Source organism: Equus asinus, chromosome 16 (assembly GCF_041296235.1).
Source record: "Equus asinus isolate D_3611 breed Donkey chromosome 16, EquAss-T2T_v2, whole genome shotgun sequence".
NCBI classification, from domain to species: domain Eukaryota; kingdom Metazoa; phylum Chordata; class Mammalia; order Perissodactyla; family Equidae; genus Equus; species Equus asinus.
The window spans coordinates 46,416,498-46,439,445 of NC_091805.1; the positions used below are offsets into that span (position 1 = coordinate 46,416,498).

General features: G+C 38.2%; 1 protein-coding gene across 8 annotated transcripts in view; it reads right to left on the minus strand.

Moving 5' to 3' along the window:
• Nucleotides 1–580: 580 nt before the first annotated feature.
• DENND2C (DENN domain containing 2C) overlaps nt 581–22,948 on the minus strand; it is a 72,824-nt gene continuing 50,456 nt past the window's right edge. For 5 of the 8 annotated variants that reach the window (XM_014848227.3, XM_044748965.2, XM_070487071.1 and 2 more), the window contains 12 exons: nt 21,357–21,544; nt 17,857–17,966; nt 16,189–16,258; nt 15,326–15,403; nt 14,618–14,758; nt 13,988–14,136; nt 13,326–13,503; nt 8,482–8,523; nt 7,436–7,541; nt 3,915–4,154; nt 3,589–3,675; nt 581–2,534 (listed from right to left, as the gene is read on the minus strand). In XM_014848227.3, the coding sequence (XP_014703713.1) occupies nt 2,503–2,534; nt 3,589–3,675; nt 3,915–4,154; nt 7,436–7,541; nt 8,482–8,523; nt 13,326–13,503; nt 13,988–14,136; nt 14,618–14,758; nt 15,326–15,403; nt 16,189–16,258; nt 17,857–17,966; nt 21,357–21,544 (1,421 nt within the window). In that variant the 3' untranslated portion in view covers nt 581–2,502. The remainder of the gene's footprint in view (nt 2,535–3,588; nt 3,676–3,914; nt 4,155–7,435; nt 7,542–8,481; nt 8,524–13,325; nt 13,504–13,987; nt 14,137–14,617; nt 14,759–15,325; nt 15,404–16,188; nt 16,259–17,856; nt 17,967–21,356; nt 21,545–22,948) is intronic. The other 3 variants (XM_014848228.3, XM_070487072.1, XM_070487073.1) reach the window with 1 other exon arrangement.

Consider the following 22,948-nt stretch of genomic DNA (forward strand, 5'->3'; position numbering starts at 1 on the left):
CTCCTTAAACTTCACTCCTTTGTGCCGGGCTTCTCTCCCCTTCCACTTCCTTTCTGTACCCCCTCTATTTTTCGTTCTTGGCTCCCTGAGAACCCCTGCATTGGGTAAGTGCAGTTCTTTCACAGACTGTAGAAGTAGGCGTCAGTCTTCAGGTAAAGTTTCGAAGCTCTGGGGTCTGCCTAACGAAAGGAACCAGATCTACCTCCAAGGCGAAATTTGTAACAGCTCACCAACCCTAATTTTAAAAAATCCTGTCATTTTGCCGTCAGGGCGTATGTAAAATACAATCATTTTGCCTTTAAAACTTCCGTTAATAGAGGAGCGCTCGGCACTGCCTCCCAGCCACTCCTGCTGCTGCCGCTGCACTACCTGGTCGGTGGCTCCCAGCTCCCTTTAGGACCAAATAGGGTAGTCGGACTATATACACGCTGTCCGGTTTGCAATCCTAAACCCAGGCTTTGTCTGCCAAGAGCCTGGAAATGTTGGCCAGTATTAAGCCTGGTTAATCTAGGATCGATTTGGGTTATCTTTTAATCTACCATTAGATATATGTGCTGGCTTTAGATTGAAGTAAAAGATCTTTACTTCTTAAGCAGTTTTATTTAAAATTCTCCAAGAGATCCATGGAATTTTTCTGTTTATTCATTAAAAGATCCGTAAACAACATTTTATACAAATCTTGAGCAATTCTTTTACAAACATGTCCAGAATTCATAATACTTTACAAAAACAAAATAAGACAGACCTAAGAAAAGGAAGCAGCTTCAGATAGGGATAAAATAAGACCCCCATCCCTGAAGCAAAGGTCTCCTCACAGAGGGATGGCCAGGATCTACCACAGTAAACCTCCTACCCCCAGTTTATAAACACTGAATTCCCAATTACTAATTGTTCCCTCAGGGTTGATGTGTCAGAAGAGACCAAATGGGGAGATGTCTGGTAAAAGCCCCACTGGGGTAAGCTGCTTAATAAACATTTTTTAAAAGACATGGACTCAGTTCTATTTTCTGGACCCACATCTATAGTTATTATAATGCACAGCACCAGGCTTAAATGATGTCTGCTTCAGATTCATTCATGCACACCTGAATGGGTTGTAATGACAATACTGTACAAATCAATAAATTGTATCATAACACAAATTGTAAGGTTTTGTTAAGTTTGAATAAATATTTTTTTATGCCAGTTAAAACCACGAGTAGGAGTTGAAAACAGACATTTGCTATAGCATTTATCAGTGGAAGTTGTACTATCACTGACAAATTCCTCTTTCCAATCACTACTACCACTTTAGATATTAAGGGTTGGGGTGATTATACGGTGTGTGTCCACAAAATATCCATATTCTGAGTCCAATTAATTAGAGTCTAATTAATTAGAGCAAAAAGTCCAACAACTCTAGAGCCAAAAAAAAGTCTCATCTAGGTACCCATAATTTGAAGTCCCTTATCCTCATAGCTGAGAGTTGCCTCTGGTACACTTCAGCTTAAAAGAAAACTTTTTCAATAGCTATAATCTCACAGAGCTCAAATTTCCATCTGCAGGACTAATCAACTTTCTCTGTGTTCATAAACTTGTAGTCCTGGCTTCAGTTCTGGCTCTGTTGTCTAACTTTGGGCAAGTTATGTAACCTCTTTGAATTCCAGTTTCTTCATTAGTAAAATAGAGATGCAAATATCTTATAAAGTTGATCTAAAGACTGAAAAAAATGACAGACATACATGTACCAAAGTGCATGGCACATGGTGGACACTAAAAAAAAAAGAAAAAGGTAGTTCTCATGCCCTTGAAAGGACATATTCCTAATAGCTATAATTCCACAAAGTTTAATGTTGACACATGAGGGACAAGCTACTCAAGTGCCACACAATGAGGAGGAGCTGCAAGATGTCTACTTGAATAAGATACTCAGTAACAGTGCTAATTAGGGCTTTCACATAAGTGAGATTCCCCCGGACAGAACATTAGACCAAAAAAAAAGGAGATATACGATGAGTATATTCCTTAGCTCAGCTCAAACAGCCCATAGGTTTAAAGCTGCCGTGGTGTTTCAGTGATGAGAATCACGTGTATAGGGCTAGTGTTCTCCACTTCTAGCATGCCTCTCTAGTACCTTAAACTCAGCGTTTCTCTCATTGTGCTCATATTTGAGCTGTTTTTTAAAAAATGCAACACTAAGTATTTCCCTTGTAAAAGACAAGTGCCTTCATAGACTAAGCAAAGAAAGAAAGACTTCACAAAACGCAAAGAATGAACCCAAGAATCAAATACTTAAAAAAAACAGGAGGCGGAGTAAAGACAGCATTGGTTCCAGACTACTCCCGACAATTCTCCAGTGATTACTACGGCAGCAACAGGAGAATCCTCCTCCAAGGACCTGGTCCGCTCTGTAAACTTTTCAACTTTCAAGAATTTTGTAGATACTTCAGGGAATCCTGACTTGGAAATATGTTCTTTGGCACTTTCTATTCTATTTATGATGGAGACAGCCAATCAAAGATTTCATTTCTTCTGCAGAAACTTCATTTTACTTCCTAAAAAGGAGAAAAAAGTAGAGTGAACTCTCATTAGTTCATTTTTATTTATTGTACATTATTTGAGGCAAGAGATTAACAACCTTGTCATTCAGGACAGCCCAGGTAAGCTGCCATCTCAAGCTATCAGTTGTTTTTAACCACAAAAAACTCTGCAAGTGTCTAATGGTAGAGGTAGAAGAGAATTCAGACATCATCTAATCCAGTGGTTTTCAACCCTAACTGTATGTTAAAATCACTTGGCCTGCTCCCCTGAGATTTCTTGGACCCAGGCCAGGGGGTGATTTTTATTTAAACTCCCTAGAGATTATAATATTGTAGTCACAGATGAGAACTACTGATCTAATCTAACCCCATGGTATAAAGATGAAATAACAGCCCAAGGCATAACTTGTCTCTCAGCTAGTTAAGGATAGGGCCCAATTTTACTTAGGGACGTATGTTTCAAAGACCAATATAAATACCATAGAATATAAGTTCTTCATTGTTTTACAGGACTACTACACTACTGTTCTCCTATATCATACTGGATAATTAAAAGTTGACTAAAATTGAAAAATCATAAACTTTTTTTTATGAAGTGCAAAATTAGAGACTTGCAGGAATTCCTCTTTTGCCTCAGATGCCCTCTAAACCAGGTGTTTTTAATCTGAAGTCCACTGATGGGCTTTAGGGGGGTACATGAACACTCTAAAATTATATGCAAAATTTGTTTGCACGCTCTAAGTATATTTTTCTGGGAAAAAGGTCCACAGTTTTATAAGATTCTCCCAGGGATGTGCTGTAAAAAAGATTAATACTCATGATATTCAAATTCTTCTATCATGGAGCTTCATCAGAGGAACACAGGCCCATGGACAACTCTGATGGATAATCTCAGCCTCTGAGAAAGACACTTCTTTTTTTCCAAAACACTTTGGAACTAGGGTCATGGTTTCTGGTCAGCCTACTTCAGGTTGTATTCTTGATCTGATTATAAAGCTTTTATGATGAGGCATGCTTACTGCCAAAGCTTTTTCAGCCACATTTATCTAACAGGAAAACAGCAACTCACCAAGACTTCGCAAAATTCTATTCACCCCACTGGGCTCAGACTCAGGAATTGTTTCCAAATACTGGAGGGCCCGGACCTCAAACAAACCTGCAAGCAAAATTCATAGTGGTGAAAGTGTCCAACACTCAAGACTGAAAATCACCTAAATAAAACTCTGCTCACTACCAATGTACTTCCACAGCTAAAACAATATTACAAAATAAATATTTCCCATAATAAACTCAGATTTTGAGCCACTGTAGCTTTACAGTATTTTAGTTTATATTATTTTCAAGCCTTTCAAGTGCTCACTAAATATAAAGGGAGAACTTTATGATGCAACCGACCTTTCACCCCACTTTTCCGAAGCTCTCGGTCCTGGATGAATCCTGCAAACATCTGAGTTTCCATGAAGAGATCCAGGAAGTGGCGTACACTTCGGGAGGTGTGGGATTTACGGAATGGCTCCCTTTGGAATACACGCTCCCCGTGCTCAGTGACGGTCATGCTCAAAGAATAATGTCCCACCAGCTCCACAAAAAACCTGACAAATGCTTCAGACACCAGAGAGTTGAGTGTCACATCTGCTGCAAAACGAAAGAAAAAAAAGAAAAGAAAAAAATCCCCTAAATTTTGTGTTTCTGGGAACACTGGCTCTGGTTATGAAAGTGATGCCTAGGAAACCACAGATTAAAGGACTGAGTGTAAATGAGGACTGAGTATAAATGTAGGAATCCTCATTCTTGGTTTTTTGCACTGTCCATGACCTGCAAAAAGCAAATGGCTTATATTCTTACCTTCATTTTCTTCCCACACATACTCTTATTACATCTTTCAGCCTAGCTTGCTCATTTATGATTTCACTGTAACGGCTCTTTCAAAGGCCACCAGTGAGGAGCAGCCAAATTTAATCTGCTTTTCTATTTTTATCCTCCTTTAAACTCTACGCTGCATTTTTGCCGACCTTATTTCTCTTGTCTCCTACTTTATGCTCTCCGGATTTCCTGATTCCTCTCCTGCCTTTATGACAAAACATTTGTTTTTCTCTTGCCTCCTATTCCTCTTCCTCTTCCTGAACATGGTCTTCACACTACTTCTCTTCAACATTCCCTTCCTTAAAGAGCTAACTGGCATAGAAATAAAGCTGGCTTTCCATGTTGATAGTTCCCAACTTTAGATCTCCAGCTCTGATATTTCACCACAATTCACCATCTAAATTTTCAGGCTACCTATGGGTGATCATCATTTGGCTGTCTCATAGCACTTAAATTCCATTTGTCTACAAGTCATCACATCAAGTCCTTTGGGGAAATCTGTAGAATATGAATCAAACAAATAAACATGTCCCAAACCAAATTCATTATATTTCTCCACCAAATCAGTTCCTCTCTCAACTTTCACATTTCATATTACACCATGATTATTCCATACTAAATCATAATTTATTGAGTGCTTAAGATGGCAGGCACTGTATTAAGTGCTTTTACAAATGTAATAATCCAACGAGGTAGGTATTATTATTTCTCTTTTACAGATGAGGAAACTGAGGCTCAAAACCAAGACATTCTCCAGGGTCATCTCATCTGCTAGAGTGGAGAGGCTGCTGGACTCCCAAGTCAGGAGATTCTTAACTACTCTAACATACTACAATATATTGCCTTCCAGGTTCCAGGCTCAAGCCTCAGACTCAACTTAGACTCCCCCTTTTCTTCCATATCCAAACAGTATTGTTTTTTCCTTCACAATGTCTTTTGCTCTTTTCCATGGACTCCACCCTGGACTGGAAACCAGGGACCTAGGTTTAGGCAGAATTCTACCACAAAGCAGCTGTATGATAGTGGGCAACTCACTTTAACTCTGTAGCCTCTCTTTCCATATCCATAAAATGAGGTGGCTGTTTAGATGATTTCGAAGGTCTCTTCCAGCATTACATTTTGATTCTAATCTAAATTTTTGTTATATTTTGTTCAAGAGACTTTCTTCTCATCTCTTTCCTTCTACAGCAGAGAACACAGGTCCATCACTGCTTTTATCTCAACACTTCTGCCCCACTCTCCCATTTCCTAGTTAGCATGTGCACGAGTTTCTCTAGGGCAGTTATCTAAAAATTGAAGTGTTGGGTTGTAAGATATGTATACCCTTAACTTTGCTAGATGATACCAAATTGTTTTTCCAAAGTAGTTAAACTAATTTATACATTCTCACCAATATGTGATATTGTCAGACTTTTTAATTTTTGCCAGTACAGTAGGTATATAGATCCATATTCATTCCTCTTCATAATGAAAGCTAATTGACCTAGTATTGTTTATTGAATGGTTCATTCTTTTCCCACTGATATGCAATGCTGGTGCTGACACAAATCAAGTTTCCTTATGCATGTGCACTCTCTTTTCTTTCCATTGCTTTATTTATTTCTGTACCCAAAACAAACAATCTTAATTACTATGACTTATGATTAACTTGATGTTTTGTAGGGCAAGCCCTTCAATCTTGTTCTTTTTCAGGAGTGTCTTATAGCTATTCCTGGCCCTTTGTACTTTCAGTAAAATTCTATAAAAAGCTGAATGTCATTCTAATTCTGTCTTGAAACTTCCCCAATCTCACTTTCTTCCTACGATTTCACTGAATCTACTGTTACTAAGGTGTCCAACGCCCTTCTCACTGTCAAATCCACTGGTCAATTCTCATTCTTCATCTTTCTTGACTTCTTCGCAGAATTAGACAACTGTTTGCTCTTTCCTTGGTGAAATACTTTTCTTCATTCAGTTTCTACAGTATTTTTTCACATACACTGACCTGGTCTTTCTCCTACTTCACAAGCTGTTCCTTTTAGTCTCCTTTGCTGGATTCTTCTCCTCTTCCCAACTGTCAAATGTTGGAAATCTAATCACATGATTTCCATCCAACCCAGAGCACAATCCTTAAATCTTTGTTATTTTCTATCTATACTCACTCTACAGGGTTATTTCCTCTGGCCCCACAGCTTTAAAATAGCAACTTCTAAATGTATGTCTCTAGCCCAAATCCTTTCTCTCAATTCCAATGCATGGATAAATATGCCTCCTTGATATCTCCAGTTGGATGACTGCTAGGGATTGGACATCTAATAGGTATCTCAAACTTAATATTCAAAACCGAACTTTTAATCACTCCTCTAAACCTGCTCCTTCCCTAATGTTCCTTATCAGTAAATAAGGAACATCTGTAAAATGGGGATTAAATAATGATACCTGCTTCATAAGGATATTACAAGAATGAAATAAGATGTCCGCTAAGTGCTTAGCACAATGCCTGGTACAGAGTAAGCCATCCAACAAATATTCACCCATTTATTCAACAAATACTGCGTACCTATTTAGTGAATACTGTTTAAAGTACTGGAGATAGAAAACAAAATATATAGTCGCTACTGTCACAGAACTTCCATTCTAGCACATCAGATGGTAATAAAAACTGTGGAGAAAATAAGGTCGGGGAGGAGGACAGGGAGTGCTAAAGGAACAGGTACAATTTTAAACAGGACAGTCAAGAAAGGTCTTACTGAGAAAGTAACATTTGTGCACGGACCTGAAGAAAGAAAGAGCAGGAGCCATGTGGATATCTGGGGAAACAGCATTCCATAAATGGAACTAAGCAAGTGTAAAAGTCCTGAAACAGGAGACCTGGCACATCTGAGGGTCAACAAGGAGTGGGTTATAAGCTTTTCAAGGCACAGGCCATCTCATACTAATTTTATATATCCCCAGTAGTATCTCCATACTACTGTGTATATCCTTGTATATACTTTTGTATATCCTTTAGCAGTGTGCTAGGCATTCAGCAAATATTTACTGCCTTGACCTTAAGTCCTCAGACCGTCTCATACCTTGTGAATAATTCTGCTCCTGAGCCAAGATTTCATTGCGTTCTTCCAAAATCTGCATCAGGGCAGCTTGGAGTTTAGGTGGTAGAATTTCATCCTCATCAGATACCTTAAAAGAAGAAATTGAGATTTTTCATGAGCTTTGAGAAAGAAAGTCTCAAACACGTACTAGTTAGGTCCCCAAAATTCCACAGATGACTTTGTATATATTTTGGCTGAAGAGTTTGTCTGAAGCTTCCTTCCCTACATTGAGGAGAATCTATGATGTTTATAGTGTATATATCTTAACTATATTTAAAAAACAAATAACATACTTTATAAAATTTTCTGGCACTTTTCCACCAAATATCGCTTATCTACTCATCTACAAGTCTTAACGCTATATTAAAGTCATCCCTAAACATATGGTGTTTCAAGTGTGATGAGCTAATTGATTTTGAAAAAAGACAAAGTCTTAGGAAACATTCTTTTCACCCTGTGTTCAGTGCTCACAAATCTATATGCAGGTTACATACAGAGGACCGCTCTAAGAAGGCTTTACTAACGCTTCCTTCCACTTCAATATCCAGAATAAATGACCATTTCTTTTTTGCCCCCTACTGGGGGGCAAATTTCTTATTATACCACTTCTAAAACTTTATGAGTATGTCTGCTCCCCTTCCCCCACATGAGACTATAAGGCCTGAGGGTTCAAACTGTGTCTTAATCATCTTTAGATTCTGGCTGACTAACAGAATATCTGAAATAATCAGTGCTGAATGCTTGTTAAATTTAATTAAATTAGAAGCTTATACATCAACTCATCTGGAGTTGAAGGGAGTTACCTCTTCTGAGAATGACATTTAATGTTTCCTCCTTCCTTCTTTGAGATGGACAGCTATAAACCCAAGCCACATTTTTCAGGTCAATCTTGTATGATTGGCCACAGTGTTAAGTCAAATATGTATAGGAACTAAAAGTCTTGCCTGAGTCATCTTCGCTAAGTACTCTCACATATTTTCTGTCCAATTATTCCCAAACATTATGTAATCGCCTCCTTTGTCACTCACCTCCTGCAAGAACTTGTCTGCACAGAGATCAACTATCAGTACCTATGGGATAAAGGAGCCAGGCAAGTTAAACCAGAGACATTCACAGAGAAATACATTAGGCACTGCTAGATTAGGAAGAGTGTTTTGATTCTTTCAAGCAATGGGAGTAATTTTAAACAAAAGTAACTTGAAGTTGTAGTCCATTTAAAAGTTAACTCATCAATATATCAACAAATAAACTGCAAGTTAAAAAAAAACAATGATGGGGGGGGGGGCCGGCCTATGGCCAAGTAGTTAAGTTTATGTGCTCTGCTTTGGCGGCCCAGGGTTTTGCCGGTTTGGATTCTGGGCACGGACATGGCATGGCTCATCAGGCCATGCTGAGGTGGCGTCCCACATAGCACAACCAGAGGCACTCATGACTAGAAGATACAACGTACTGGGGGGCTTTGGGGAGAAGGAGGAGGAAAAGAAAAAGAAGACTGGTAACAGATGTTAGCTCAGGTGCCAATCTTTAAAAAAAAAAGATGGTGGATACTATTTTAAAAGAGACTGAAAAATCATACCAACCAAATGATGCAATGTATGGACTTTATTTGGGATGCAATTCAAACAAACTATTAAAAATTTAGGAAATAACTGGAGATTTGTTGAACACTAGATTTTGCTGATATTAAGGAACTGTTACTAAATTTTTTAGGTGTGATAATGGTATTGTGATTATGTTAAAATGCTCTTATGTTATAGAGATTCATATTGCAATATTTAGAGATGAAATTGTCATGATATGCATCAAAATATTACAGGAGAAAGGAATGGATAAGGGTAAAGATTAACCATAATTTGGTAAGTACTGAAGTAGAGTGACTGGATTTATTTCACTCATGTTTACTTTCACATATATCCGAAATTTTCCATAATAAAAGCTTAAAAAAAGATGAATACAAAAATCAGTTCTGTTTCTATACACTGATAAAAAACAATATGAAAAAAAATTAAGAAAACAATCCCATTTTCAATCACATCAAAAAGAATAAAATACCTAGGAATAAATTTAACCAAGGAGGTGAAAGAGCTGTATATTGAAAACTATAACACATTGATGAAAGAAACTGAAAAAGACACAAATAAATGGAAAGATATTCCACGCTCTTGGACTGGAAGAAGTAATATTGTTAAAATGTCCATACTACCCAAAGCAATCTACAGATTCAATACAATCCCTAATAAAATTTCAATGGCATTTTTAAAAGAAATAGAACAAACAATCCTAAAGTTTATACAGAACCACAAAAGACCCCGAAGAGCCAAAGCAATCTTGAGAAAGAAGAACAAAGCTGGAGGCATCACATTTCCTGATTTCAAACTATATTACAAAGTTATAGTAATCAAAACAGTATGTATTGGCAGAAAAACAGAGATACAGATCAGCGGAACAGAATAGAGAGTCCAGAAGTAAGCGCAGGCAAAATCAATTAATTTATGACAAAAGGAGCCAGGAATACACAATAGAGAAAGGACAGTCTATTCAATAAATGGTGTTGGGAAAACTGGACAGCTACACACAAAAAAATGTAACTGGACCCCTATCTTAAATCATACACAAAAATCAACTCAAAATGGATTAAAGAGTAGAATGTAAGACCTGAAACTACAAAACTCTAAAACTACAAAGAAAAGATAGGGGGTAAGCATCTTGACATTGGTCTTGGCAATGATTTTTTGGATTTGATTCCAAAAGCAAAGGCGGCAAAAGCAAAAATACACAAGTGGGGACTACATCACACTAAAAAGCTTCTGCACAGCAAAGGAAACTATCCAACAAAATGAAAAGGAAATCTACAGAATGAGAGAAAATATTTGCAAATCATATATCTGAAAAGGGGTTATTATCCAAAATATATAAAGAACTCATACAACTCAAGGGCAAAAAACCCCAAATAATCTGATTAAAAAATGGGTAGATGAACTGAATACACATTTTCCCAAAGAAGACATACAAAGGGCCAACAGGAACATGAAAAAGTGCTCAACATCACTAATCATCAGGGAAATGCAAATCAAAACCACAATGAGATGTCACCTCACGCCTGAGAGAATGGCTATTACCAAAAGGACAAAAGATAAATGCTGGTAAGGATGTGGGGAAAAGGGAAGCCTTGTGCATTGTTGGTGGGAATGTAAACTGGTGCAACCACTATGGAAAACAGTAAGAAGGTTCCTCAAAACATTAAACATAGAACTACGATGTGATCCAGTAATCCCACTTCTGGGCATATATCCAAAGGAAAGGAAATCACCACGTCAAAACGGTATCTGCACCCTCATGTTCACTGCAGCCTCATATTCACTGCAGTTCACAACAGCCAAGAGGTGGAAATAACTTAAGTGTCCACTGACAGATGAACAGGTAAAGAGGATGTGGTAAAAAATAAAATGGACTAATATTCAGTCATAACACAGAACAAAATCCTGCCATTTGTGACTACATGGATGGACTTTGAGGGCATTAGGCTAAGCATAATAAGTCAGGCACAAAAAGACAAATATCATATGATCTCACTTATATGTGGAATCTAAAAAACCAAACTCATAGATACAGAGAACTCATAGATCACCTGGTGGTTGCCAGGTGAGGGGTAGGGGATGGGTGAAATGGGTGACAGTGGTCAAAAGGTACAAACTTCCAGTTATAAGATAACTAAGTCCTGGGGATATAATGTACAGCCTGGTGACTATAGTTAACAATACTCTATTGTATATTTAAAAGTTGCTAAGAAAGCAGATTGTAAAAGTTCTCATCACAAGAAAAAAAAAGCTATTGTGAGGTGATGGATGTTAACTAGACATTATGGTAATCATTTCACAATATAAACATATACCAAATCATTATGTTGTACACCTTAAACTAATTATATGTCCTCAATAAAACTGGTGGGGGTGAGGGGAAGGTTAATCCAGCAGAGTAATGGGGAAGAATAGTTTTTTCAAGAAATGGTACTGGGATAGTTGTTTATCCATATGAAAAAAAATGAAATGACCCCTACCTCCTATCATATACAAAAAAATCAAGTCCCAGGATTCAGAACCAAAAATTAAAGGAAAAATAATAAACTTTCCAAAGCTCCCAGGAGATAATGTAGGAGGATATCTCAATGAAGTTAACATATTTATTTTTTTTAATTTCTTTTAGGAAGATTAGCCCTGAGCTAACTGCTGCCAATCCTCCTCTTTTTTTTTTTTTTGCTGAGGAAGACTGGCCCTGAGCGAACATCCATGCCCATCTTCCTCTACTTTATATGTGGGACACCTACCACAGCATGGCGTGCCAAGCGGTGCCATGTCTGCACCCGGGATCCAAACCAGCGAACCCTGGGCCGCCAAAGAGGAATGTGTGCACTTAACTGCTGAGCCACTGGGCCGGCCCTACCATGAAGTTAATATAAAGAAAAACTTAAGCAGCTCACAAAAAAACCCACTAACCATAAAAGAAAGGATTGATAATTTTTTGACTACATTAAAATTAAGAACTTCTGTGCATTAACAAAAACACCATCTTGGAGAATGAAAAGGCAGGCCACAAAGGGGCTGGAATCCACAATATAAAAAGGCCTCTTACAAATCAGTGAGGGTAAACAATGCAGTAGAATGACAGACAATGAATTTTACAAAAGATGGTATTCAAATGGCTAATAAACATATAGAGAGATGGTCACCCTCAACAGTAATCAAGGAATGTAAATTAAGCCACAACGAGAATACCACTATATACCTACCAGATTAGGCCAAAATACACAATCTGATGATAACAAGTGTTGATGAGGATGTGGAGCAACAGGAATTCTCATACATTGCTGGAGGGAGTTTAACTTAGCACAACTACTTTGGAAAACAGTTTGACTTTATTTACTAAAGTTGAATATATGCTTACTCCTGACCTAGCAATTCCATTTTCAAGTATATACACGTAGAACTGCATGCATATATGTACCAAGAGTCATGGACAAGAATATTTATAGCAGCATTCTTTATAATAACCCCAAACTAGAAACAACTCAAACGTCCATCAACTGCAGAATGGATACGAAAATCATGGTACATTCACACAATGGAATACTATACACAATTAGAATGATCAAACTACTGTTAAACTTATCAACATGGATAAATCTTACAGACATAATGTTGATCAAAAGAAGCCAAACAAAGTATATATACACACACACAATATGAGTTCATTTATACCAAGCTTAAAACCAGGCAAAACTGTAATATATTGTTTAGGGTTACATGCCGAGGATGTAAAACTATACAGAAAAACAAGTAAATGCACAGCATGAAAGTCAAGATAGTGGTTTCCTTTTGTGGTGGGGGAAGGGAATGGTGATTAGGAGGAGGCATGATGGGGACTTCTCTGGTACTGGCACTGTTTCCATTGCTGTAATGTTTCCATTCTATTCCAATGTTGGTTACATAAGCATTCACTTTGTGATAATTCACTGAACTGTACATTTTGTTTTAGACACTTATCTATATGTGTGTTGTATGTGAAACAATTTTTTAAGGTAACTCAGAGTAGTTTTTGTGTTTGACTTAAAAAAATAAAGACCTACCCTTCAAAATAACACAAGAATGAACCCATGCTTCACTACTGTACATAAGACACAACTTTGGATTCATGTGTACTATAGAATGTTTCTCACTTTAAAGAAAAAGATACAAAAAATATGATAGCATAATGTATTAATAATAATAAACATATATAAGTATTAATTAACGACAACTCCATCACTCTTAAAGATCAATTGTTTTCATTTGTTAGGCCTCCAATCTTTTCATAGATACTATTTCTCCCATCTCACCTCTTCAATGGGTAATTCCTGAAGCTGTGGTAAGGAGCAAGACAGGATTCCAATAAGGAACGGAGTAGGTGAGCACACAATGTCGATCATAGATGCTGGCAGGACTGGGATGTAGGTATGTTGCCAGGTGAACGGATACAGTGTGGCAACCACAGCATGGCCACATTTTGACAGGGTGCTAGCCAGAGGAGAAAGTAAATGGTGTCACATACAGAGCAACACATACAGGGTATTTCAGATATTATGTTACAGAATTACAAATTGATGCCAGTTAGTGATCACAGATTAACAATTCTGTGATTACTCATTAACTTTTAACATTTTATTTAAATTTTTAACTTAATTTACTGAAAATCTTGAATCTCAATCCAGTTCTTTCTCACAATTCATATTGCTAAAAATTAATGTGTACTTAGAAAACCAATACCAATTTTTAACGATAGTTCAAGCAAAACACATTTACAAAGGCCAATTGCAACCCCCAAAAGTTACTGCTATAGTCTAATGCAAACAGCTTTTGAATTATTTACCATTTGGAATTATCCACGTCACTATAGCATTAGGTAATTGCGATCCTATAGTTTTTTAATATGCCCAAATTTTAAAATAGTAAAAACAAGTAAAATATCAGTATAAAGTGACATATTTTACTTATTTCTCACCTTAGGCTATTGGCAACAAAGATCACCCTCCGCTCCAAAAGGAGAGAGGCACACACGCGGATGAGATGACACACACTCAAGCACTTAAAGAGACATTCAAAGTCAACGTGTTCCAATCGGGAATCCAGTGGTCGGCAGAGTTCAATGGACTAAAAAGGAAGAATTTGATTCACAAGAGCTGAGGTTGGAAAACAGTCCTTGATGACAACACTAATGGATCCTGTCATTCTTTTACAGGTTAAATTCACGAAAGAAGGACTGTCACAGAGAGTCTGTAAAGCTGCCTACACTAATCCCAAGATCTAATACCCTATTTTTGTGCTGTAAATTTCTGGTAAAATCCTTTATCCCATCTGACAATAAGTATGTATAATCTTCATTTATCACACTGAAATTGTCATTACAAAGGGGCTCAATCTATGAATGGTAGAAAATCTCTGGTTCCTGGGTCCAGGATCAATTATTTCACAGATGAACTGGATATTTCTCCAGTGCTTTGTGGGACTACAACACATTCTGCACAGTTTATGGAAAGGAAAACCATGCCTTGAGCCTTCTGGAAACTCTGCCTATTAGTGTAATGCCTGCTTTTTGGCGGCTATCAAAACTTTTCAAAATGAGCTAACTTACCCCATCTCCAGCCCCAGGGAGGTAGCTCTTAACTGTGATGGTGCGTCCAGGAGCTGGGAAAGGAGCTTCCATGACACTGCGCATGAATGGGTAAACCAGGGCTGGAGACATTTCTCTTCGTTTCTCTACTTCATCCAGAATCTACACACACAAAACATGCTATTTTATTACAGACTCAGTTCCAAAACATAAAAGAATCCTATTAAAGGAATTGCCGAACTTGGTGTACAAACTTGAAAATAACTCCAAGAGATTTTAAGACAGATAGCTTCTGCAACCAATAACGGGCTATTAAAGGCATCATGTCTCTTGAGGATATCCTTATATCCCCAAGAAGAGTTTCTAAAATAAATCAACTTATTTTTAGAAGAGGAGCCCCTTTTAATTTCACTAAGGTAGGGGCCAAAAAGGTGATGCTGACAATGATATCCTGCACTTTGGGGTGTGGGAAAGACATGAGACAAGACAAGCTTCAGTCTATGTTCTCCTTTAAGTTGGGAGGTTTAGCAAACCAAAATGAGGATGACATGGCAACAGCATCTGGATTAAAGATATAAATTTAAGCTTTTATATCTGTGGTTCTAATTTACTAATGAGAAATCCTTTCTAAAGACTATGCCACTTAACATTGCCTAGTGAAGTCATCAGAAACAAAAACTGAGCACTGAGAAAGAACAGCACTTTTCATAGGACCCGTTCTCCACTTACCTTTGAAAAAAGGTTGAAGCAGCCCAGGCGACTAACCATGCAGTACACCTCAGGGAGTCGCTTCCCTTTGCCTTCTGGCTAAAAGAAAAAAACAAGGCAAAAAGTAAGCAGCACAAGTCATTACTTATTTGGACTATTAATATTTTTTAGCAAAGAGCAGGAACCAAGGCTCTCATCCTCAATAAACACCGAAACATGGGAAAACGCTAAAAAGATAGCAGGATTTATTCCAGGTTTAGTGGAGGCATCTAAGCAAGAAGAAAGTAACTCAGAGCTCCCTCAGTTGGCTCATTGTACTCCATTCCTCAAATACACCCAGACTGATATTTAGCCACTGTGTCAGTGGTTTCTTCATCTATTACAAATAATCAAATAAAATCAATCCACACCTTTTCCATTCTGTAACACTCTGTAGCTAACCCCTACCTAGCTTTTACTGTTTTTTTATTTTATTTTAAAGATTGGCACCTGAGCTAACAACTGTTGCCAATCTTCTTTTTTTCGTCCTGCTTTTTCTCCCAAAATCCCCCCAGTACATAGTTGTATATATATATTTTTTAGTTGTGGGTCCTTCTAGTTGTGGCATGTGGGACGCCACCTCAGCATGGCCTAATGAGGGCTGCCTTGTCTGCGCCCAGGATCTGAACTGGTGAGACCCTGGACCGCCCAAGCGGAGCGTGTGAACTTAACCACTTGGCTACGGGGCTGGCCCCACTTTTACTGTTTAAAGGTAACATAGCTTCTTTAATATACAGATCACTGAGTAGCGTTCAAACTCATCTAGAGTTAGTGTTTCTGAAGTTCCTAGTCTGATTCTATTGTTCCCTAACCAACTCCAACTGTAGCCTACGTCTAGTACTTACCAAGAGCTTCTTACAGTAACCAAACCACCGGCTCCCATCTTCACCAGTCAAGACAAAGGAGAACGTTTCACTGAAAAAACAGTCAACAGTTGGAGATCTAAACAGCTACTTATGGCATTCCTCATGGAACAAACAGTTGAAAATTAGGGTCCAACAGCAGTCATTTTGTGATCTAAGAAGAGGCATTCACATTACATTTATTGCAAGTCACTTCTCCTGAGGGAGACTGTCGAGGCCTTGAGAATATCTTGCCCATACTGGAGTGAGAGAATAGGTATAGATGAGCTGGTGATGCTGCTGCCTCCTTTTACTTTCTTATTTATCCAGTTTAGCTATTAATCAAGCCTATCTTCCTTCTGCTGAATGTCCAATTTAGTCAAACACATAGGCAAGCTATAAAGGATTTTGGCAAGTCATCTCCTCCGTTCAAATTCTTCTACTTAGTTCTGAGAGGTCATATGGAACAGTCACAGGCATAGAATTATATCCCTAATATATAAAAATTAATAAGAAAAATATTAACTCCTCACTAGGAACACAGGCAAAAGATATGCATAGATAATTTATAAAAAGACCTATAGATGACCAAGAAAGAAATTCATTAATAATCAAAGAAATCCAAATTTGAACAATGAATACAAGTGTCTACGTATGGCCAAAAATAAAGGCTGGAAGGGCATATGCCAAATTATTTACAGTGATTATCTCTGACTAACCAGAATGCCAGTGATTTTTAATTTCTGGTTTTCCTCTGTATTTTCCAAATATTCTAGAATAAACACACACAACTTGTTGGGGGGATAAAGCCAACCATGGAGCCGCGAGGCTAGTATGAAAGCAGCTGCTAGGTGGTTAGCAGTGCAACTAACCACAAAAGAGCATCAGGATTGATGGCTCAGAGATGAGAGTGGTGATCAGGCTAAACTGGTTATGAGAGACAGCAGCTTGGTCTGGAGGCATCATGAGGTGGAAGGACAAAGCAGCTACTTAGGCAACAGCTGGGGCTGTCTTCCAGCAGGTCATCAGCATGTGACATGGTTCACATAATCATGCTTTTCAGCCTAAACAGCATGATCAATAATTACAGTTTTGAATAAAGCAGTTATCTATTTACAAGCAGGATTCAGAAATGATAATGGTTTATTAATTGAACATGGTAATTTCCTCTAGACACCAGGAGGAAATTCTTTATTCTTTCCTTCTCAATATACTCACACCTCCCAAACTGGAGCCTCCCTTTGCAAAAGTTCCACAGAGGAACATATAGTCTGGGCTGTGGCTTCTTCTACCAACTTGAAGGAGAAACAAGATACAGACATCGCTCTATTATATCTCTGTTCTAAGTAGAGTCCCTAAGTTCAAGTCTTTTTTCCTCTTCTGTCCACTTGGTGGCATTTCTGACTGTATGTAAAGTGGAACTTTTTTCCTGCAGAATTGGCAAACTGAAGAAATTTTCAAATTTGTTTTCCCTTGTTTTCCTTTGTGTTTTTCTTTTCTGAGCCCCACATAGGAAATGTCCTAATTCTGTTTCTTCCTTTCCTCCCACTGCATCCTTGACCTGCCACAGTGTCCACGTAGCTTCACTGCTGGCTCTACCCATTTCTCAAACATTTGGATTCTACTTTTGCAATTCGAACAAATAGAAATCAGATAAAGTGGCCTATTTACCTCTTGAGTTCTGAGGTTGGGACCCAGTCCTTTGAATCGGGAAAACAAAATTTTGGGATAACTTTGAGCCTCTCTTCAGTGTCTTTGGATTGCTTAAAGCCATGATCACCCTGAAAAAGATAACATAGGTGACTAATATTCTATGTAAGTGGAGAATAGAAATAAAAAACTCAGCCTGGTCTTGGGGAAAGAGGTCTCTGATAAGCTTAAGTTGTCGTCTCAGCACAGTTTTATGCTGTGTAACAAAACAGGAAGGAGAAGACTGGTAATCACTGATGATGCACTGAGAACAGACTTACTAAGAATAATGAATCCTATTTTTACATAGAAATAGTACTGCTGGAGATCCTACAATCTGACGTAAGAGAGATGACTGAAAATAGTTTCTTATCTAAAGGTAGGATCTTAATTCAGGATTCACGTACAAGTGGGAACCCAACATTTTTATGATTCATAGGACATAAATAAAAATCTATTCCACAATAGATTGATAGCAAAAACCTAGTCAGCTCAAGACATTCTGATCAATAATCAAAGATGTTTTGAAAAGGCAAATGAATGTTATTCAGAAAAGATACTGTTTTTAGAATCCACCCCATATATAATCATTTCCTTTAGCATATAATCTTTGTTACCTAATTACTGGTTTGCAATTTCCTGTAAAATTTTAGCATGGAAGACCCTGTTGTGACAGTCTGGTATTGTACTTTAAAGAACAGTCTAAATTTAGTTAAACCAAAAGAAATTTAAAAATTAGTATAAAAAGAGTAGATAATAAGTCTAATTACCATACTGCCTTCATATAACTATTAAAAATGAGTTATCCTTTAATTTAATTTCTAAAACAAAACATGCAGCCATTCTGGGTCACTTGGATATTAAGCTATTAAGAAACGGAAAAGCATTCTAACAAAATCTTAGTTGTATCATATGCTATTATTTTATATTGTTAATGATTCACAGTCATCTTCATTCAAGGTTTTCCACAATAGAATCAAGAGAGGTTCACTCAGCGTTTTCCCTCTCTAACTTATGGGTGACTAATGCACAAAGACACTAAGTAACTTGCTTAGAGACATCCTTGAATCACTGCCAGAGTCAACTGGGTCCATACTTGGTTCTGAGCCCCATTAATCAAGGCTGTGTTGCAAACAGATTCAACCTCGAGACTTCTCTCTGCAAATGCGAGACTGATCAAAAACAGGAAAAGAAATTAAGCTTCTCTTTATGGGAAATATGATTCCTCAAGACTATCTAGATTACATTATTTTAGACTCTTATGGTACTATGTTACTAAACAGTGCTGTGATACTGTGCTCTCAGGCTACATTGAGGAGTTTTATAAGAAATTAAACACTGATTTATTTATAGTAGGAATGTTGTTGAGGACTTCTTAAAAAAATGAGAACCCAAGTAGGAAACGGCTCTTAGACTCCAGTTCAGTTGTGCTTCCCTAGCTTTTTTAGTGAAACATCTAACTCAGGGTTTAAATCCAAAGTCCTAAAGTGGCTGAGCAGATAACTGAAGCGAGAGAAGTGCTACTACTAACTTACTAAATAGTAAGAAGTAAATAAGTACATGTCCCTATTTAAAGAGATCACTCATTTCCACGGCCAGCCACATAATTTGCAGAGCACAGTGCATGACGAAACTGTGGGCCCCTTGTTCAAACAGCAGGAAAAATTAAATATAAGATAAAATATTAAACTTTTTCTTTTCTTCTGTGGTCTCTCTCTCGACCTCTAAAGGGGTTTTTTATTTGCTATTTAAAGTCATGCTCCTTCAGGCTCAAGGATCCTAAGGAACAAGTGCAGACCTTCACAGGTACCCAGGGACCCTGGCCCTCAATCTGGTGCTCAAGCAGCCCAACAGCTGCTGGGCTTCCCCTCTGCAAGCCAGAGGACTGAAACTGTGTCCTGACTAGGGGTAAAGAAGTTCAGTCAGGAATCTCCCCTTCCTATGGGCCCCACAGCAGCTCCACCCCACAGCAACTGGGAAACTCTCAAGGGGTGACAGCCTCCACATGGGGACGTACTTGGTATGTGGATTAGGGATGGTCGAAAGGCCTGCCCCACCAAGCCACCCACCGAACACAAGTGGCACTGCCTACCCAGGACAGGGAGGACCTCATTATATGTTGCCTGGAGATACTGCAGGGCAATGCTTGCCTGATCCTGACCCTTTCCATGCCTATGCCCAAGATCATGCCAAAGACAGAGGACAACCTCGAACCCACCCTGGGGAGGTGGCAGGAGGTGAAATGGCACATGCGCCATTGTCCCACCAGATTTCACTTACAAAACACAAATCCAATTACAAAATTATTAAGAATTTCAACGGCGACTGTAGAGCATTAAACCCCCAGTGCAAGGCCATTCTGAGTGAGGCGCCTTATATGACTATACTGGTCACATGCCCATGAAGTCAGTCTTGCTCCTTACTCAGCTTCAGCCAATTCCTGCCACTTAGGAATGTAGGCTGAGTGCTGCCAGTCTTTCCAGTTTCTCAGGAAAAGGCAGAAATACAGATTTTTATATGAAATTTGATTTTTAAACATTGACAACAAAAAATTTTTATTTTTACAAAAACACTGTGGAAACCAAAAATTCTGTCTGTGGGCTCAATTTGCTCAGAGGACACCAGTTTGCAAGCCCTAATTAATGATCATGTTTCTCTCTTTGAATTTGCCAGCACAAAGCTCAGAGCCACATTTGGGGATTATCTTGTAAATTCTGTGAGGGCAAGGACCAAGAAGATCAATTTCATTTATATTCCCAGCACCTAATCTCGGCAAATAGTAGGTATTTAAGAAATATTGATTAAATGAATCATTTTTTGAAAAAGGTAGAGCGAACCAAATAATGTTGGTTAATAATAGCTACCATTTATCAAGTGCTTACCATGTGCCAAGAACCGCATTAAGCATTTTATATACATTATCTCATTAAATCCTAATAGTGGATAACATTATATAGTGCTCACTATGTGCTAGGCACTGTTCTAAGTGCCTTACAACAAATTAGCTCATTTAATCCTCACTACAACTCAATGTGGTAGATACTATTATGATTACCTCCATTTTACAAATGAAGAAACAGAGGCACAGAGCAGTTAAGCAACTGCTCAAAGTCACAAAGCTAGTATGTGGCAAATGCAGACAGTTAGCTCAGAGTCTATACTTTGAATTGCTACCCTATTCTGCCTCCTTTATTATTCCCCTCATTAAGGATGACAAAATTGAAGCTTTGTAACTTGCTAAAGGTCACTTAGCAAACAGCAGAGAAAAAAAATAAAAAACCAACTTAGAGAATGAGCTTTTCTCCCCCCTTGGTTACAGCTCATGCCTGACCTGACATGTCATCAGAGTCACTTACAGATCCTACAAGATGTACACTATTAGTAAAAGCTGATTGAGACAACAATAAACAAGAAGAGAGGAAATAAATACACACAGAGACACAGGAACATTCCTGAATGCCTCTTGACCTCCTTGCACTTACCTTGCTAGGGAATTGTTGTATGACCTGGGGGATATAGTTTATTTCTGAGGGTTTCTTCTGTAAAGACACCACCACAAAAAGTTCAAACAGTTGCTGCTCCTGTAATTCGATGAGATCCCGCTCTAAGGTCTGGTAGTGAGGATTCCTCTTGGAAGACTGCTGCAGCTGTGCCAAGCGCTTGTGGCGATCTGTAATGAGACCACGGAGCTTTGCTTTTCCTCTGTAGCCCTGTCTTCCCTCCAGCAGCCAGAGGTCATGAGACATATGGGACTATCTTCATTCAGCTGTTGCCGAATGATATGGACTAACCAATGTCTGCTAAACAGACATACCTGTTAGGGCTATGACATACTTGGGGGACAAGTGCAGGTTCTTACAAATACCTGGGGGCCCCATGGTGGGACTGACGTTACATGTCCCAACAGATACTCTATGTATGTCCCAACATACCCTATGCTATCCTATCTTTCATGGCATAACACCAGGAGGACACATGGAAAATGTCAAGTAAAAGCACTGGCCTGACAACAGATGCCATTGTTGGGACCACAAAATCACAGGTGGAGGGGGAAGATTTGATCAAAGAACTGAGTCCGATGGAGGGTAAATACATAAAGGAATGAGTTTGATTAAATTAAAACAAAAACTATCCTCATATTAAAGAAACTGTCTTTTTCCCTTCCTTCCTTAGCATATATTACTAACAATGGACATAAACTTATATCAATAAATGGTGCTAAATGCAAGAGGAAAAAATGAAGTAGAAGACATCTATTAGCAGACTATTTCTCAAAAGAATGAAATTATAGAAGCATACTATTTAAACAGTACAAGCAATGCCACTCAAAACTGGATAGTATTTATCCTTTATTCTTATTTATCTCTAAATTCTGAACAATTTGGGGTAGACTCCACTGGGGGAAATGCAGTACTTGCAGAAGAAATAGTCTGAATATCCAGGACTTGCTTATATGTCATTCTGAGCCAACGATTGAAAGACATCCTCTAATTGTTTGCTTTTATTTTGAGATATGATGCATTCTGCCCCCAAAGAAGTTACACTAAGGATCAAAATAATAGGAACACTTAAAAATACATCTAGGAGTGGCTTCCCAGAATTATCTAGTATATTTAGTGTTCTAGGCAAAGCTTTACTTACTCCGAAGGGCTCAGTCCAAGTCAAGAAAATTTTAGGTCCTATTTCTCAGCAGTGACAGCACTAAATTAGTCATCTTTACACATCCAGGGTGAACCTGATGATCACTTAAGTTTCACCTCAGTCAGGCTATAGAAGCAAACCCCTGAAGCAATTCGGGTCAGTGGAGGGAGCACACGATTATTAATCATAAGATGAGAGTATCAGACTTGGTGCTGCCCTGTATTCAGCTTTGATAATTCATGTCTCCTACTTTTTCCACACCTCAGTATGTCAGTCAGTTTATGAGGAACTCAATAACTTGCTGTGAAAATCCATTAGATGAAGGATACACAGCACCATGAAGTACTCGAACAAATACAGCCAAAAATGCATGGCATAGTCTATATTCTAACAAAAAGTAAATGACACAATAATTTGGAATATAAATGCCTAT